General features: G+C 38.5%; 1 protein-coding gene across 4 annotated transcripts in view; it reads left to right on the forward strand.

Moving 5' to 3' along the window:
* Window positions 1–17,800, forward strand: part of PIK3R1 (phosphoinositide-3-kinase regulatory subunit 1) — an 84,431-nt gene extending 66,631 nt beyond the window's left edge. For 2 of the 4 annotated variants that reach the window (XM_033179750.1, XM_033179751.1), the window contains 9 exons: window positions 8,950–9,052; window positions 9,753–9,851; window positions 9,955–10,135; window positions 10,360–10,485; window positions 11,174–11,316; window positions 11,552–11,728; window positions 11,824–11,892; window positions 12,573–12,743; window positions 13,853–17,800. In XM_033179750.1, coding sequence (XP_033035641.1) covers window positions 8,950–9,052; window positions 9,753–9,851; window positions 9,955–10,135; window positions 10,360–10,485; window positions 11,174–11,316; window positions 11,552–11,728; window positions 11,824–11,892; window positions 12,573–12,743; window positions 13,853–14,042 — 1,259 coding nt within the window. In that variant the 3' untranslated portion in view covers window positions 14,043–17,800. Of the gene's footprint in view, window positions 1–4,160; window positions 5,423–5,468; window positions 7,519–8,949; window positions 9,053–9,752; window positions 9,852–9,954; window positions 10,136–10,359; window positions 10,486–11,173; window positions 11,317–11,551; window positions 11,729–11,823; window positions 11,893–12,572; window positions 12,744–13,852 lie in introns of those variants that run through there. The other 2 variants (XM_033179753.1, XM_033179752.1) reach the window with 2 other exon arrangements.
* The last annotated feature ends 319 nt before the right edge of the window (window positions 17,801–18,119 follow it).

An 18,119-nucleotide genomic window follows, 5' to 3' on the forward strand; every position in this document is an offset into this window, starting at 1 on the left:
ATGATGTTTGAGGCAAAGTATCAGTTCAAATAAGACCCATTAGCACATAGTATCTAATTAAATGGTAGGTGGGAGTGCACATACTCTAAGTACAAAAAGGACTTTAGAGATGCAGCTGGTGACTAGGGTAATGGAGTAGACAGAAAAGGCTCATAGAAGAAATAGGGCTTGAAATGTGTCTTGAAGAATAGGTACAATTTGAATAGGCAAAGGAGAAATAGCATTTTGATGCATGGAGTTTAAAGACCTATTCAAAATAAATTACACAGTACAAAATAATGGCTTGGTATTTTACAAAAGCAGTACATATTTTAAGTGATAGTATCACAAAAGAAGCATCATTTTAGAGTTGAAAGCATTGTCCAGCTTTACCAATTTAGACATGAGGAAACCGAGACCCACAGATAGAGATTTGCTGTGTGCTACCCAGCCAGCAGGGGCCCAAACCGGGTCTGCCTGGGAGCCACCTCCTACACTCCAGCCCGTTCTATCTGCCATGCCCCTGCTGCCTGGGTTTTTGGAATCTTCATGAGCAATGAGGCTGCTTTTAGTGTCCAGTCAAAAACTCATCTGAAGTTTCCAGCATGTAATAAACTAAAAATATGTGAAATTAGCCCCCATGGGTCACACATAGTAAACAATGTCAGGGCAATGTTTATACTTTTCAGGATAAGGCTCCAAATCACTCCATGAGCCATAGCGGTGGAAAAAACAGTGGGCTTCTGACTCAAATAGATCTGGATTGGAATCTCAACTCTTTCCAGAAGCTCAGCTTTTCCAAATTATTTTCCAGACTGTGGAACTGGGTTAATGCCTCTCTCCTGGGGTTGGTATGAGATTTAACGAACTGATCATTTATCTACTATCTATCGCATCAACTCTAGCTTTTGAGGCCTTATGGGAGCTGTCCTCATTCAGCAGGTCTGATTCCTTCAGTCCACCTATTCCTCATTAGTTGTGTGAATTCTGTCAGGCCTTTTTCCTTACGCCATGTTCCCAGCCAGCAGAGCTACGGCCTCTAGGAGCCTGTAGGGGGCAAAAAGAGACACTCTGGGAAGTTGCCTCCCTGATGTGGGTATGTTGCTTGGAGGGAGGAAGGTGCGTTTGTATGAAGCCATTCCTCTATATGTGGCTTGGTGAATGGAGCAGCCTAGATTTCATCACCATTCCTCCATCTTGCCTAGGTGCCTTTGCACAGTGCACAACATATGCAACCATACGTAGCTGCCCCAAGCAGTGCCATCCATTTATCTCCACTCAAGTAGGTCCTTCCCCTGTTTTATATGCAAGTTAAGTCGACCCTTTCAGTATGTTTATGCCTTTAAGCTTTCTGTCATCTTATATTTAACTGTCTATAGTTTTTCCTATTAATCTACTTAATTACATTTCTAACGGGCAGGGGTAAAGGCTTCTTCTCCTTTTGAGCTCTTCCTAGCAGAGAACTAGATACAGCATAATAATTATCCAAATTTATTCTTTGATAAACTTCCAACTTTCAAAGAATAGTCACACATCAACACATCCAATGCATCCAGAAATCCTGTGAAATAAGGATTCTCTTCATTTACGGAGGGAAGCTAAGATTTGGAAAAGGTAGGGCACACAGTAAGCTCTCTGAGCTTTGTTGATAGTTTGCTGTTCTATTTTGTTAAAAAGTCTTAAAAATATTTAAAGCCAAACAACAAGTTTTCTTGAATCATTGTGTTCTCTTTACCCAATTAATACTTAGGTAGGTAAAGTAGATTTCTGTAGGCAAACCAAGGTAAAAATAAGTCTATTTAACACAGGGTGCCTTTGAATGAAACCCATTATAAGTGTATTTACATATTTCAGATTTCATGGATATATTCAGAAATATTAATGTAGTATAATTGAAGTCTAATATTGCACCCTCAAGCCCAGAGTGGAAAATAAATGACTCTTTCTCCCCCTTGCCCTTCTACACCTGTCAAAGTTAATTTTTAACCACTGGCACATTGCAAAACATTCATCCTGAAGAGCCTGATTCATAAATCTTGTTTTAAATGCTCTGGGCTTGGTTCTCAACCCAGACTAAAGGCAAGCACTAAGGTAGAGGGAAATGACATTCAAAGAGTTTTACTTTTCTCCGATTTAATTTTTATTGGGTTTAAAATGTGGTCTGACATTAGAGGGTTGCTTCAAAGGGGATAAATGCAACTTTGAAAAATTACGTGTTTTTAGATGCGTAGAACTAAACAGGCAAGCCACACTAGATTTTGTCAAACAATAGTTTTATTTGTGCCCTGAAAGAGAGACACAGGTATTTTGGTATGTATGTGTTTAGGAGGGGTATATAGTCAGTTTTACTTTTGTTTTCACAGTGCAGACTTCTCTTTATCTCAAGGGACAGGATCTGAGGGAGAATTGCAGGGGGGGAGTTCTTTATTCTGCTAAGCAGTGGGAATGCCTTTTCAGAAATCTGGTAGAATGTGTCAGATTTTATACATATGTAAACCTGGGCTTATTTATACACGTAAATGGATGTTTTCGGTAGCACAACATCAATTAAGACCAGTGGATATGGAGCAAATAATTTGAATTACCCTAAAAGGCCCTCTGTTCTACACTGTCTTAAAGGTATGAAGGGAGGTATTCATTTTACCCTTAGATGAAGATTTTGGTTAATTAATTTTTGTTGTCTATTCTTTTTTTCATGGTCTTTGTTCATAAATGATGTCCCACAGAAAGAAGTGTTCTAGGTTGAAAGCTGCTTGTGCAACATTTGCCACTTGATGGTGAATTGCACGTATGAAATATAGTATTCAGTTTGTAACTTTTGCACAGTTTAAGGATCAAGAGACATTTTCCTGACTATATCTGCTGAGATGTGAAATAATGGCCTCTGAAATGAGTTTTCTGAAACTTGGAGGAAAGGGAAAATGATCCATATTGTTTTCAAGTATCCAGAAGGTAAAGTTAGTTTTCCAGTGTGTCTAGGCCTTTGAGGTCCCAGAGAAATGCTGACATTAAAATACAAGTTTTCCTAAAAGACTATCAGCTTCGTGAAAGGTGTACTTTTTACTGATTATTTGTTAGTGAGTCATATAGATCAAGTGACAGTAATTTAACTATGTGCATTAGTTTGTGTCAAATTTGGACATACAAAATATACAGAAAGTTGATGGTTTTCTCCCAAAGCAGGAGTTACCGATTCATTTCTACCAGCAGAGGGCTCCCTTTTTTAAGCTAATAAAGAACATGTGTCTTGCAGATCACTTTTTAAACACTAAAATTCAACGGGAAAAAGATTCAGCTCACACTTTCCTAATATAATAGGACTTCTCTGGTAGATGATTGTACATATTGTGAGAAATTTGTTTAAGGCAAAGTTTTTCCAACCTATTTCAAGACTTAACTTTCTATGCATTGAGAGAGTACTGCTTTCCAGTGGCTCATTTTCTTCTGAAACAGAAAATATACTGTTGGACTTAACAGAGCATTTTAATCTTAGAAGGTTTTGACATGAAACATCATGTGAATCCAGACAGGTATGCTTAGGAGACTGATGTTTCCAATGTTTCTAGCTTTAGGAAGGCTATTTTTAAAAGTAGGGCAAGATTATGCAGCTCAGGATGCAAGGGTATTCTCTGAACTAACCATATGTCCCTGTGATCAGATGGCAGATTCACTTATAGACTTATTTCCATTGGGAAAGTTTTTCAACATTTTATCAGTTGCACGAAAGGAAAGTTTGTAAAATCACTTTCATCGTGGGTTTAACAGCACTTGCCAGATATTTCGAGTAACCTTGAAGCTGGTTCCTGCTGTTGGCCTGTGTGGACTTTATGTGACCACTGGATCACTTTCCCTTGCAGAGTATGAGGGTATTATTGAAAGAACCTATGTCTTCAAAGGGAATGAAATGTTTTGTTTTAATTTAAGCAAGCTAAAAATAGAAAACAGAGAGTTTTGTTGGGGGTGTGAAATTTTTTGCACGTGGCTTAAAAGATTAACTTCAGTTTTGTCCATTTTTTTACTTTCTCTAGCAAAGAGAAGTGAGGACCAGGGACAGTGGGTAGAAAAGGGCATTTGAAACCATCAGAAGATGGGGTTCTAGTCTTAGGGCCATAACCTTCTGCAAACCACTTCACCTCCCTGGGTCAGATTTTGTTCCCCCCCCATGGCATGAAGGAATTGATTGATCTCTAACTTACTTTCTGGTGTAAAGTTTGGTGATTTCCCTGGATAACCTTAAAGCTATCTATGCTGATGCAACTGAAAATTTTCTTAGATCAAATTTTAATTATTTAAATAGTAGTCAATCCCAAGTCTTGTCTGTTGCCCATTTTCTCAAATAAAGGGCAAACATCCACTAGAAAGGTATGCCCTTCTCTGCCCTTCTATCCTTTACCCCATTAGTTGGCACATAAACCTAATGCAGAGACACCTTTTAATTAGCAGGTCATATGGCCATTTAAATGCGAGTTGCAATCAACCTCATAAAAATAGCCGCAGTGTTGTTTTTTTTCTAAATCGTCACATGATCATGGAGTATAGTATGCATGTGGTGTGGGGTTTAATATTCGTCCGAGGATGCCCTCCTACTACTTACTATTGAACACTTTTGTAATCTGCTCCCTGCCCGAGTTGTTCACAAGGGCTTTCCTGTTACACCTGCGGGGCTGTCTGTGCTGGTGTGTGGGAGGAGGTGCAAGAGGTAGACACGAGCGAGGCACTGTGTTCTGGGTTGTTCCAAGAGGTTCAGGCCTTTACAAGTGAGGCTTTGATTCTATTTTTTGCTGAACTAGCTCAGCCACTTCCTGTGTTTGGCGGTGCATAGTGCCTCGCTTCACTGTCGGCTACTTGAGCCTCGCGAGCCAGCCAGCGCGCTCAGCAGCCAGTGAGACTATTTTAGGTCCTCTCACAATGGCCTTCTCATTTCCTAGGCGAAAATGATCAAGTTGGTCTTGCATTGGCCACTTGTCAGCCGATGACAACTTTGACTTGGGCTCCCCTCCCCCTCCCGAAATCCCTAGCTCAGCAAATATTTGAACCTGCCCAAGTTAATCATGAAGCTGCGATCTTTATCTAAGGGAGACGTGCGAGCGCCTGAGCTCCTTTCCTCCCCAGTACAGTAGCGAAATCCAGTTGGCTTCTCAATGACGAGCCGGCGGTGAGCGGCGGTGGCCCGGACGCACTGCCGGGCGGGGCGTGGGGCGGAGGGACTAGCCGAGCCTAGCGGAGCTGTTCCACTGTGCGTGCCCGGAGGGTCCTGGCGGCGCCCCTGCTCCTGCGCGCACTCTCGGCGCCGGGCACGAGCACTGCCCGCCCGGAACAGGCTGGGGGGAGGTGCGGGGGCTTGGCCCACTTGGTGGAAGAACAGCTTTGGGGATTTTTTTCTTTTTTCATTGTCGGATACAGGCATTTCAAAGGGAAACCGTTGAAATGCATAACCTGCAAAGTAAGTTGCCTTGAATTTGTGCACTTCTCTATTCCTTCCCTGTGGTTTATCTGAGCGGTGCCTTTCTGTAGTTTGTCTTGGAGTACGTGTGTGTGCGTGCGCCCCTGTAAGCGCTGCCTGGGGAGGACAGATGGGAGATTAGGGGAGACACTCCCCCTGTCCTCGAGAGGGACAGTGGCTGGGAAAGATAGGGTTTAGGTTGGAAGTTCAGGAAGAAGGTACTAATTACAACGTGTTTGGTTGGAAGTTGGTGCCAGGCCAGGGCTTGGAGAGACCATGGAAAATCACCTGTCTCCCTGCCTTCTCCCTGGGTTTTGCCACAGCAAATCCAACAGCCAGACTGGTTTGCACCGACGGTTCCCAAATGCACGGACTGGTACTCTGGGCTGTTACACCGGCCACAGCTGCTCGGAGAACTTGTCTCCTTGCTTTGGGGGAGGGTCGACATTTTCATTAAACTAAAAAAGAATGTTTTTCTGAATCTTATCTGAGGGCACAACGCCACTTTTACCATTTTTATTTGAATTTGAGTTCAGGTTTATCTAAACTTAGGCAAATAGAAAAGTGGGAGAGGGTGGGAGGGGACAAGGTGAGCCTGCTTTTCCCAATAATGGGAAAATGAATTAAACTAGACGGGGGACGTCAGAGAACAGAATGCCTTGCCTTTGGTCTGCTTTTTCGTATATTTTATGATCCCAAATTTTACAGAAAGTCTCAAGGGTTTCTGTGTTTTTTAAATGGTCACACACATATGTGACATACATGTGTACATAGATCACAGAGCCCACTATAGTTTTTTAAATGAGCCACATTTACGTGGGGGAAGAGCCCTCCCCCTGCCATCATAATATTGTGAATGTAAAGAGAGATTGGTTCACAATGAGAATGTACAGTAGGCTCCTATAAGGGTGACAGAATTATATGCAGAATGACTTTGAAGAACCAAAATTGATTTATTTATATTAAGTGGTGCTAAGAAGGAATAATTGTCCCGGAGTGAGGCATTTGAGATAGAGGGGAAAAAGAAAAAAAAAAAAAAGTGATTACATCATCTTCCCGTTCAAGCAGTATTAGTAGTAAAGATGGGTTCATCAGTGAAACATTTTGCAAAGATAAATATACCTCTACTCTGCATTCTGACCTATAGCCTCTTTCTTTTTGGAAGAAGCATTTTCTTTGCCCAGTTTTTTTAGGCAGTCACATTAAAATTCTCATTAATAATGTTGACAATTACGTTTATTATTTCTGCTAATAGGCATCTGCATTCCTATTCAGAATTTTCATTGTTAGTCTATAAAGTCTAGTTTTAACTTTGGAATGTTTGGTAGAGGAGGACATTTTATCTACACATTTTCTTTTAACTGTCCTTTCTAATATGGTACATTTGTGACAGTGTTTAAATTCTAGGTTTTCAGTGAATTACGGAGGACCGAAATTAAATACCACGAGTAGTCCGTTCTGCTTCTCTTATACATGAGAGAGATCTGAGGACTATAAAATATAGCTTCAGTATACCCTTTTAATGCCTCTGTAAGATTTTTAAACCAAGGAATGACTGGGCTATCTATAAACCCAGATGCACTAAGTGGGGAGAAAAGCTCGGAGCTGCAGCATATCAGCTTTTGTCAACCTGCCAACAGCAGAGCGTACCATGCTGCAAGGAGTAATAAACAAGGAATTAGAAAACTCGCTGCTGGAGGAGAACAGTCAAATTAAACACCTTTTTGAAAGGATGAGCGTGTATATATTGCAGTTCTCTTAAATGTAGCTTCCCAGTGAGGTTGGCATTATATTAAGGCTGGTATAGAAGAGAACCGATGAAGCAGGAGTGGTCTGGTGACATTTTTCTGACTTGATTGGCTGGGGCGTGTGATGTAATAGGTTTCAGTGCAGCCCCTTATAGGTTTTAAAATGAATTCCAAGACACCATTACAAAGAAAGCCGGACTCTTTTCTTATAACTGAGCTCAGCCAAGGAAACTCTTGCACAAATGTACAATACTGTTTGGAATATGGAAGACCTGGATTTAGAATATGCCAAGACAGATATAAATTGTGGCACAGACTTGATGTTTTATATAGAAATGGACCCACCAGGTAATACTGCGGTATTAGAATTAGTTAATTTCGTGGCTTTTTAATTTTTTGAAAGCTACTGTAAAAAATATCCTTTTTAGATTTGTTTTTATTAATTTGTTTCATTGATAAAAATTAGTTTGTTCATGGCTTAAGAATTAAACAGATTGTTTGACTGTCTGGAATCAAGCAGCTCAGGCTGTGTGTGGTAAATGCTTATTCTTACTTGAATGGATATGAATTGAACTCCAGTTTTTCACTGGTGTCTTTTGTTAATCGAGATCCTTCCCTGGGTGAGTTATGTTGTGGGATATTGTCCCTGTAATTAAAATGATGCATCCTTTGTGCTGCTTTTCTCTGTTGCCAGTGGATGAGAACAGTGTGGCACTTTGCAGTGATAACAGTACTTTAGAAAGCATGTAAAATGTAGCAGTGATTACAACTCAGTTCTCTAGATATTGAGACTTTGCTTGTCCTCTCTTATATTAAGATATTATAATGAAAAAGGAAGTTGATGTTCCATTATTGTTAGTCTGTAAAATATTCTTGGTAGATAACTGAAATCATTTTTTGCATAAGTTAAAATAGTAACAGTGCTTTAAAACTTATGACAGAATTTACCTAAAAATCCTAGATTTGTTTTGTTTCCTAAGTTGTTTTATTCCAATATTAGCTCCCCTGCCCCCATTTAAGATATTCAGGAATATTGCAGTCTTTTATTTGTCACCAATTGGTATATATGAATACTGATTTGACATTGAGGAAGGGGGATATGGTTTTTAATCATACCTGGCATATAGAGCACAATTTGTCCAACAGAATATTAACATAAATACTAAAGAGATTTAGGGCACAGATGAGAGTTTCTTAAAGTGGCTTTTTGCAGAACAGTGCCTGAAATACTAAGATTAGAGAAACCCAATTCCTCCTCTTAAAACATACTGCTGTAGAAAACATACTGCTGTAGATGAGCCTTTTTATTACTGCAACAGCGTTTGTGGAGGACAGACACCAAATCTGTCTTTCATAATTAAATAAGAGGAGGAAATTAAAGCCAACTCATGTTATTCCTGCTACTCATATGTTCATAGTTTCTTACTGTAGATGGATTTGACCAGGCATGAAACTTTAATATAACTAGAATCTAGAAGTATAGAATGTCATGACTCTGGATTTACTTTGAAATTTATTCACATGGCCAGCCCAATTTATTTGTCACTTTCTAAGTTTCTGTCTCTTTTCTCCTTTTCAGTTTCATTTCTTTTTGAGCCATGCTCTGAAATATTTTTTTTTTAAGAAAATTCTCTTCCATATTGCATGGAATTGTGAACTAATGCTGTATATTTCAGTTACTCTAATTTTTTGATTTTTTCAAAGTAAAGGTACTCATCTAAAGAAATTTAGTTCTAATGTAGTTGGGATTGTGAACAACTTTTTCTTTTTCATCTGCAGCACTGCCTCCTAAACCACCAAAACCCACTACTGTAGCCAACAACGGTATGAATAACAATATGTCCTTACAAGATGCTGAATGGTACTGGGGAGATATCTCGAGGTAAGGCTACAGAAACTTCGTTTTCACTAGATACAGAGAGTTTTAGATTAAGAGAAAGAAAAGCACCAGCTTGCTAAGTTCCATTTTTAGGATATCATCCAACATAAGCATGAAGCATAGTTGGTTCTCTTCCAAAGACGACCAGAAAAAGTCACTGAGCGCTGGAGAACTGTGGGTGCTGGATGCCACAGGAAATTAAATACCTGGGAAGTTTCATTATTGACAGAGTTTGAAGGCACTCTATCTGTTAAGCACAACTCTAAGAATTCTTGTCTAACACAGTAAGAAAACAATGCCATTTTATGTTAGCTTTGGGAAGGGGGAGTAAGGTTGGAGAAACCTTTTTGAGATCATGAATTTCTGTGCTCATTTGTCAGAGAGATTGTAATGTTTACTTGAAAAAATAAAAACTTAGTACCACAGATACACCAGTAGTGAAAGTGATATGCACCTGTTTGTGATGAGACTGCAATTGCTGACATTTCTATTTAAACAAATTATTAGTAAGCTTTTATTAGTAAGCTCTGAAAATGCAATTCATTTAAATCTATGTGGGCAGGAGGAATATGGGCACTCACTGTACTTTTCACTTGATTTTGCTGTGAACCTAAAACTGCTCTAAAAAATAGTCTATTTGAAAAAATATAAATCTGTGGTCACTGAACCTTAAGATGAGCATTGTTTTGTGTTTTCATTTCAGGGAAGAAGTGAATGAAAAACTTCGAGATACAGCAGATGGGACCTTTTTGGTACGAGATGCATCTACTAAAATGCATGGTGATTATACTCTTACACTAAGGTAAGCCGGGGAATATAGCTGAAATTAGGGTTTTGGGCTGATAGTAAAACATATTTCTTTATTTGAAAATGTTAATACCTTTATTTTTATATTATTTTTACAGGAAAGGGGGAAATAACAAATTAATCAAAATATTTCATCGAGATGGGAAATATGGCTTCTCTGACCCATTAACCTTCAATTCTGTGGTTGAATTAATAAACCACTACCGGAATGAATCTCTAGCTCAGTATAATCCCAAGCTGGATGTGAAATTACTTTATCCAGTATCCAAATACCAACAGGTAATAAAAACTGAATGAATTATCCAGTTACGATGTTTAGACAAGATATTTGAATACTTAGAAAACATTTGAAACAGATGAATTACATGTAATCAAGTCTAAAAAACTTTACATTTGTAATTACATAATTGCAATTTTAAAGATGTTTCCATGTCAGCTATTTTGTTAAACAGTTGTTATTTGATTAAATACCTCATCCATTGAATTTATTTTAATCTTTTTAGGATCAAGTTGTCAAAGAAGATAATATTGAAGCTGTAGGGAAAAAATTACATGAATATAACACTCAGTTTCAAGAAAAAAGTAGAGAATATGATAGATTATATGAAGAATATACCCGTACATCCCAGGTGAGTTTTCTATGAAAATCAGATTAAAAGTTTAGAACTCTTAGTTTTTAAAGACTAACATGGAAAAAAGAATTTAAAAGGTTTTTATGAATGAAGTGGGGGTGAGATCATTTATTTGTGAATCATTGTTGATTATTCTAGCATATCTCTAAACCTTTAAACCAAAAATTTTAAGTATCAGAATAATAAATTAAGTTCACGTGATACCTGAAGCAGTCACTGCGTTTCAAGTTGATTTAATTCCTGATAGAAGGATCCTATTTAGATTGGAAGTTAGTAATAACTGGAAGTTTCACAGACTTGTCTAATCCCTGAAACGGAGAGTTAGGCATTAATATATATCCTGCAACAAAAAGGAAGGGCTACATTTACTGCTGTGTTTTTCTAGACCCTTACTCTTCACTGGTCACTCATGTATCTGGGAATGCCAGAGGGAATAGAAAACAACAGAGATGCTATAGAAACTACAATAGCTTTTAGGAAGATAAAAACTATGGGAAATTGCCAAGCAATCATTTTTCATAGATTCTCCAGAAGAAATATTTGTTTCTGGGATACTATTTTAATGGATTTTATGAATTTGAGTCCCACTCTGCTAATAATACAGATCAAATGTCCTGGTAGTGTCTTGCAGTAAGAAATTGTTCTATGAAAGGTGTGACATTATCTTTTTAAAATTATGTTGCAGGAAATCCAAATGAAAAGGACAGCTATTGAAGCATTTAATGAAACCATCAAAATATTTGAAGAACAGTGCCAGACCCAGGAGCGCTACAGCAAAGAATACATAGAAAAGTTTAAACGTGAGGGCAATGAGAAAGAAATACAAAGGTTAGTGAACCATGGTTGTTTCCCTTGTTCTTGTGCTAGAGATAACCAAAATCCTCTAAAACCGTTTAAAAATGATCTCACTTTCTGTGGTTTGAATGATTTAAAAATGACAGGAAGAGAAGCCACGCTTTACCTGAGGAAAACTGCTGGGAAACCATAGTGAAACTTTTCATAAACTCTGGGGACTGTTCATGACGTACCCAGATAATGACAAATGCATTTCTTTTGCCTGCAGGATTATGCATAATTATGATAAGTTGAAGTCTCGAATCAGTGAAATTATTGACAGTAGGAGAAGATTGGAAGAAGACTTGAAGAAGCAGGCAGCTGAGTATCGAGAAATTGACAAACGTATGAACAGCATTAAACCAGACCTTATCCAGCTGAGAAAGACGAGAGACCAATACTTGATGTAAGTATTTGAAATGGAATCCTATACATGAATAACTGGTGATTGCTACAATTCAGGATGAGTTAATGCGTTCTTTTTTCACAACTGTTTTTCAGGTGGTTGACTCAAAAAGGTGTTCGGCAAAAGAAGTTGAACGAGTGGTTGGGCAATGAAAACACTGAAGAGTAAGTAGTTACTAAAGATGGTGACAGCAGAAGATTTTTCTCATTTTAGGAAAATGCATGACTTGCTTTGTTTTTAGAACAAGTGAGGAATTTTACTGAGTTTGGAACATCTTGTAGGAGAAAATGTATAAACTCAGTGCCATTATCCAGAATTTTAAAAAAGGAAAGCTTAGCTAAGGAGGACTAGGATTTATTTTTACTCATAATGCTGTGAAACAACTCTGTGTCCATAATGATGTCCCCGAACATCTGAAAAATCCCAAAATATTTTTGGAACAGCCAGAGAAAAAATAATTATGCTTAATATATTTTAAAGCTTAAGTATATACTTTGTTTGAATTATTCAAAAACTGGCAATCTTCCTAGTCAATTTCCTGATCTAAACTGGATAAACAAGATTGTTTTAATACCTTCCACTCTGCCTAGGTACCTGAGTGTGGTTGCCTGAAAACAGAAATAGTACAATTGATTGCTAACTCTTTGTCCTGGGAGGTTGCACTGGAGGCTGAATACCAGGAGAGGAAAACTCAGGTCAGGCAGAGGCAGGCATGTGATGGCCAGTCTGACTGGCTTGGTAGGGGCCAAGAGGGAAGTGAGGGGGGTATGCCTAGGGAAGACAGCAAGGCAGGCTGATGGCTCCGGCACTGTTCATTTAGAAACTTTCTGTCCTGCCTGCCTAGCCAATATTCGCTGGTGGAAGATGATGAAGATTTACCCCATCATGATGAGAAGACATGGAATGTTGGAAGCAGCAACCGAAACAAAGCTGAAAACCTGTTGCGAGGGAAGCGAGATGGCACTTTTCTTGTCCGGGAGAGCAGTAAACAGGGCTGCTACGCCTGCTCTGTAGTGTATGTATCTCCAGCAAACTATTCTTCACAACATCTCATGAAGAGATGTTTCATTCATTCATTCATTGAGTTTTGAAATAGTCTTGAATAAGCTTATAGTACAGTAATGTAGAAGAGAAACCAAAGCAGACGTAATACCATTTTAAAGTCTAGCCAGAACTATATGTTAATACAGTCTAATAGAAACATACATGTATGTTAATACAGTCTAATAGATACCTACTGTTTAGCTGGAAGACTAGGGTTTGGATTCCCATTCATTGCTAATTAATCACGAGACGTCGCTAAACCTTTTTTTCTCGTCTTTAAAATGGAAGCGGCAATGCCTGCCTTTTTTGCCTCTCAAGGCTACTATAGTTAGAATCTGAGGTAATCTATGTGAGAACATCACCCATAGGAAAAATACTCATCAGGAACAGGTCAAAAAAGAGAAAGGATTCTGATCATTATCCTTGAGACAGGTATACCCACATGGGATCACTGATATCACCATTTCAGAGAAGTTAATGTCCTCTAGTAGGGAATGGTTCTAAAAGTATGTTATACTCCATGATCGCCTTTCATTTAATGAGGGAAATATTCCTACAGCAAAGAAGGGTCCTTTTGTCCTTACTTTGTCTAAGGGCACATGCAGAGATGGAGAGTTGTGCAGACACCTCAAGGACAGCCAGAAAGAAGGAATCCTATGAATAATTGTCCTGGGAGTAATAGTAACACTGCTAGTCATGGAGCACTGCTGATAGTTGTCCTCATCATGGTTGGAAGCTACCATTTGTTGCATGCTTACCGCATGTCAGGCATTTTCTCAAGCATATTGCACGCATGATCTCCTTTCATTTCTCAAAGTAACTGTATTACATACATTTTACTGTTGTCTTCCCTTTAAACCATTTTAAAGATGAAAATAAAGTAGGTCAGTGAAGCTGGGTTACCTACCCAAGGCACTCAGCCAAGTGTCTACCATGTGACAGGGCCAAGAGTCTACTGTAACCTAGGACCCTTTCCCCAAGTTGAGACTGCACAGTGATGCTTTTTATTAAACATGCTCTGTAGAGTTGTGAATTGTCTTGGGCAAGCTCAAAAGACAGTTTTTCTTCTCTCCTCTCTAGGGTGGACGGCGAAGTAAAGCATTGTGTCATAAACAAAACAGCGACTGGCTATGGCTTTGCCGAGCCCTATAACTTGTACAGCTCTCTGAAAGAACTGGTGCTACATTACCAACACACCTCCCTCGTGCAGCACAACGACTCCCTCAATGTCACACTAGCCTACCCAGTATATGCACAGCAGAGGCGATGAAGTGCTTACTCTCTGATCCTTCTCCTGAAGTTCAGCCACCCTGAGGCCTCTGGAAAGCAAAGGGCTCCTCTCCAGTCTGATCTGTGAATTGAGCTGCAGAAACGAAGCCATCTGTCTTCGGATGGGACTAGAGCTTTCTTTGACAAAAAAAGAAGTAGGGGAAGATATGCAGCCTAGGGCTGTATGATGACCACACGTTTCTAAGCTGGAGTGCTTATCCTTTCTTTCTTTTTCTTTTTTTCTTTGGTTTAATTTAAAGCCACAACCACATACAACACAAAGAGAAAAAGAAATGCAAAAATCTCTGCGTGCAGGGACAAAGAGGCCTTTAACCATGGTGCTTGTTAATGCTTTCTGAAGCTTTACCAGCTGAAAGTTGGGACTGTGGAGAGCGGAGGAGAGAGAGGCAGAAGAATCCTGGCCTGAGAAGGTTCGGTCCAGCCTGGTTTAGCCTGGATGTTGCTGTGCACGGTGGACCCAGACACATCGCACTGTGGATTATTTCATTTTCTAACAAATGAACGATATGTAGCAGAAAGGCACTTCCACTCACAAGGGACGCTTTGGGAGAATGTCAGTTCATGTATGTTCAGAAGAAATTCTGTCATAGAAAGTGCCAGAAAGTGTTTAAACTTGTCAAAAAACAAAAACCCAGCAACAGAAAAATGGAGTTTGGAAAACAGGACATAAAATGACATTCAGTATATAAAATATGTACATAATATTGGATGACTAACTATCAAATAGATGGATTTGTATCAATACCAAATAGCTTCTGTTTTGTTTTGCTGAAGGCTAAATTCACAGCGCTATGCAATTCTTAATTTTCATTAAGTTGTTATTTCAGTTTTAAATGTACCTTCAGAATAAGCTTCCCCGCCCCAGTTTTTGTTGCTTGAAAATATTGTTGTCCTGGATTTTTGTTAATATTCATTTTTGTTATCCTTTTTTAAAAGAAATGTACAGGATGCCAGTAAAAAAAAATGGCTTCAGAATTAAAACTATGAAATATTTTACAGTTTTTCTTGTACAGAGTACTTGGCTGTTAGCCCAAGGTTAAAAAGTTCATAACAGATTTTTTTTGGACTGTTTTGTTGGGCAGTGCCTGATAAGCTTCAAAGCTGCTTTATTCAATAAAAAAAAGAAAAAGATATATGAATATGACAAAGTATTGCTGAGTCCAACAATGTTGTTTTAAGACTCTTAAAATACGGTACCTGGCAATGTTTATTTCATAAAGAATTGTGAACTTCTTGAATCTAGGGAGGGGGGAATGTAGTGAAGGGATGTATCAGGTCGGGTGGTGGGAGGGAGAGGCAAGGTTATATGCACTTTGTCTTTCTCATGATTTACGGAGAAGTGAATAACTGCAAAGTGAAGTTGCTTCTTCTACTTCAGTCTTTTCTCACTTTGATTTGCTAGTTATCAATTAATGACAATTACAAACCTACTGTAACTAACACAGTGTGACTGGTCAGGTATTTCAGTTCTTAGGAAGGAAGTGCCACGTTTGTTTTTGGGTTCCTGGAACAATGCTCACCTTTGTTTAGAACAGTGGTTTAAAGGGATGATCTCTGTCACATTGGACCATCCATCACGACCAGCAAATACTCATTTTAGGAAAAAAAAGCATGATCTGAAAAAATACTTTTGGTGGGATGTTGGTTACTCCTAGCTTTCCATTCGGTTTAGAACATAAAGCAAATGGACACAATCGTACTGTCACTGCTCTGGACTGTGTGGAGCTCGCTAAGGTCATGGCCATTGCAGGAATCCAAGTGGCAGTCCTTCTCATTCATCCTAATCATTGTATGTGCTTCACTACGGGGGGAAAGGAAGCATAGTTAGCATAATGTTTCCCGTTTAGGGCAGGAGTGAGAGATCTCTCTTCCTGATTTAGATCTGCAAAAGCTGGTATGTTCAGTAGGAACTGTACATGTGTTAGGAGGAATAAAGACTAATTAGCAACCATAATATGGTCACTACCCTAATAGATTTAAATGAAATCTTGCAATTTCAAATTTCCCTTTCTCCATATTAGATTTACCCACAGCTATATTTCTGTTTAAGTACTAGGGTGAGGGTTTTCTGTTCCTTTGTTTTTTAATGTTGTTCCTTTTGAAAGAATCAGTCTTGCAGCTGAGTGAATCATCTGTAGAATGTATTTTTCCTCTTTACATGAAGCTACTCATACTTAAGCAAAAGTCAGTCTTACAGCAAGACTGTTAGCCCTCAAACTTGACTTCACTGATCTGACCATCTCCCTCTCATCGCCAGACAACAGATGATTTCCCTGGTTTAGTCTGTGTCTCTGCTTTAAAGTTATTGTGATATCCTTCTAGATCACACACAAGTCTAACAGTTAATTGGTTAATAGTTTTTAAACTAGGTTTGTGAGTTTTCTTTGGTAGCACATGTATGCTATTACATACAAATTTTTATTTCTAAAATATAAGATCTGAGATTGACTATTTTTATTAAAAGCTGCAGTTTTGTGAATTTTTGCTTCAACAGTCTTTGCAAGATGACATGGTATTTAGGCAGTTGCCTTATTTTTGCATCTCACAAACATAAGTGCAATAGATCTTTTCATTGAACAGCAAAGTAGGATTCATCATTCCATATGACTGAGTTACACCAGACCTATTCTGCCCAATGCCTTTTTGATTGCGGTGTAGCTTGCTTACCGCATTTGTCTTTTTAGGTATTTTGCTAGCCGGGCACTTTGAGTTTCATCAGACAGTCCTCCTAACAATAGTCTGAACGGCTGAGTATACATAGATAACAGCAGAGGCACTCCTGATATGTGATTTTATCCATACATCAGTTTTTCCCACCCAGTGTAGCATCCTAAAGATAAAGCCAGAAGCTAAGCTGCAGTGAGGCTGTGATAGGGCATAGAAGTGGGAGCATTGGGACCTCACATTACACACACGAGAGATCATAACCACGTGAAAAAGCAAAAAGCATGTGTTTGCAACATCTGATAACTTCACGGCCTTTTGATATATGTATATATGTATATGTGCATGGACTGTGTTTCCAGTACACCTTTCAGCCAAAACAGATCCACAGTAGTTGAGTTCAAGTACATAACAAGCAAACGTCTAGTACAATTCTTATATATGTGTATGGGATTTTTCCCATTGAGGTTGCTTTGTTTTGTCTTACAAAGATGAAAATTGTTTGCAAGTGAAGTGAGAAGTTCATATTTCTTTGGCTTTTTTGTGTTTTTAAAAGTTACTCCTTTTAGGGAGCTGGTCAGATGACTTCCTTAGCTTGGAAATCCTTGTTTTCAGTGTGTCGAGTCAAAATGTGTTTATGTGAGCTGTCACTGTGGGGAACCAATTGCTTTGTCATATAGCTGGTTATGAACTAGTAACATGTTGGGGAAGTCCTACTGATGTTCCTTTGGAAGAAAGATTCTGCTGGTTTTAACAACTGTGCTTTTGCTATGCATGGTATCCAAGTTAGTTGAATCGCAGACCCTGAGATCCGTTTGAGTTTAGGGTCATTTTTAGAAAGGGGCAGTTTAAAGCACAATGTCTCACATGGGACAAAGTTCCAAAATGCCAAATTCTTATTTTGTAAAAAACTAGTTCTAGAAAATACTGGTGGGGAGGAAATAGAATTGGGTCAATTGGAAAGACTATCCAACTTAACATGAAACTTGTCACCATGAGATAGCATTAACTGCCCAGGATGCTGCTATATATATATATATGAATATATATATACACATATATGAATATATATATACACATATATATGAATATATATATACACATATATGAATATATATATACATATATATGAATATATATATTTTAAAAAAAGAGCAAAACAAAAAAAACTCATTTATACCTGTGTATTTTTTAAAGCTACAATCAGTTCAATGTTTTTACAAATCTGTTTATATGACATTATTAAAATAAAGTTGGTCTTTTGACGAGAGGGAGGATGTCATGGTCAGTTGTAATTTTGCCTTCACAAGGCAACTGGGGTGGGGGGTGGGGGTAGTGTGCCTCCTTGACATTTCGTTCAAGTTATAGATTCAGTGGAGCTATGTCTTGTTTT

Source organism: Trachypithecus francoisi, unplaced genomic scaffold (genome assembly GCF_009764315.1).
Source record: "Trachypithecus francoisi isolate TF-2019V2 unplaced genomic scaffold, Tfra_2.0 Lachesis_group2, whole genome shotgun sequence".
NCBI classification, from domain to species: domain Eukaryota; kingdom Metazoa; phylum Chordata; class Mammalia; order Primates; family Cercopithecidae; genus Trachypithecus; species Trachypithecus francoisi.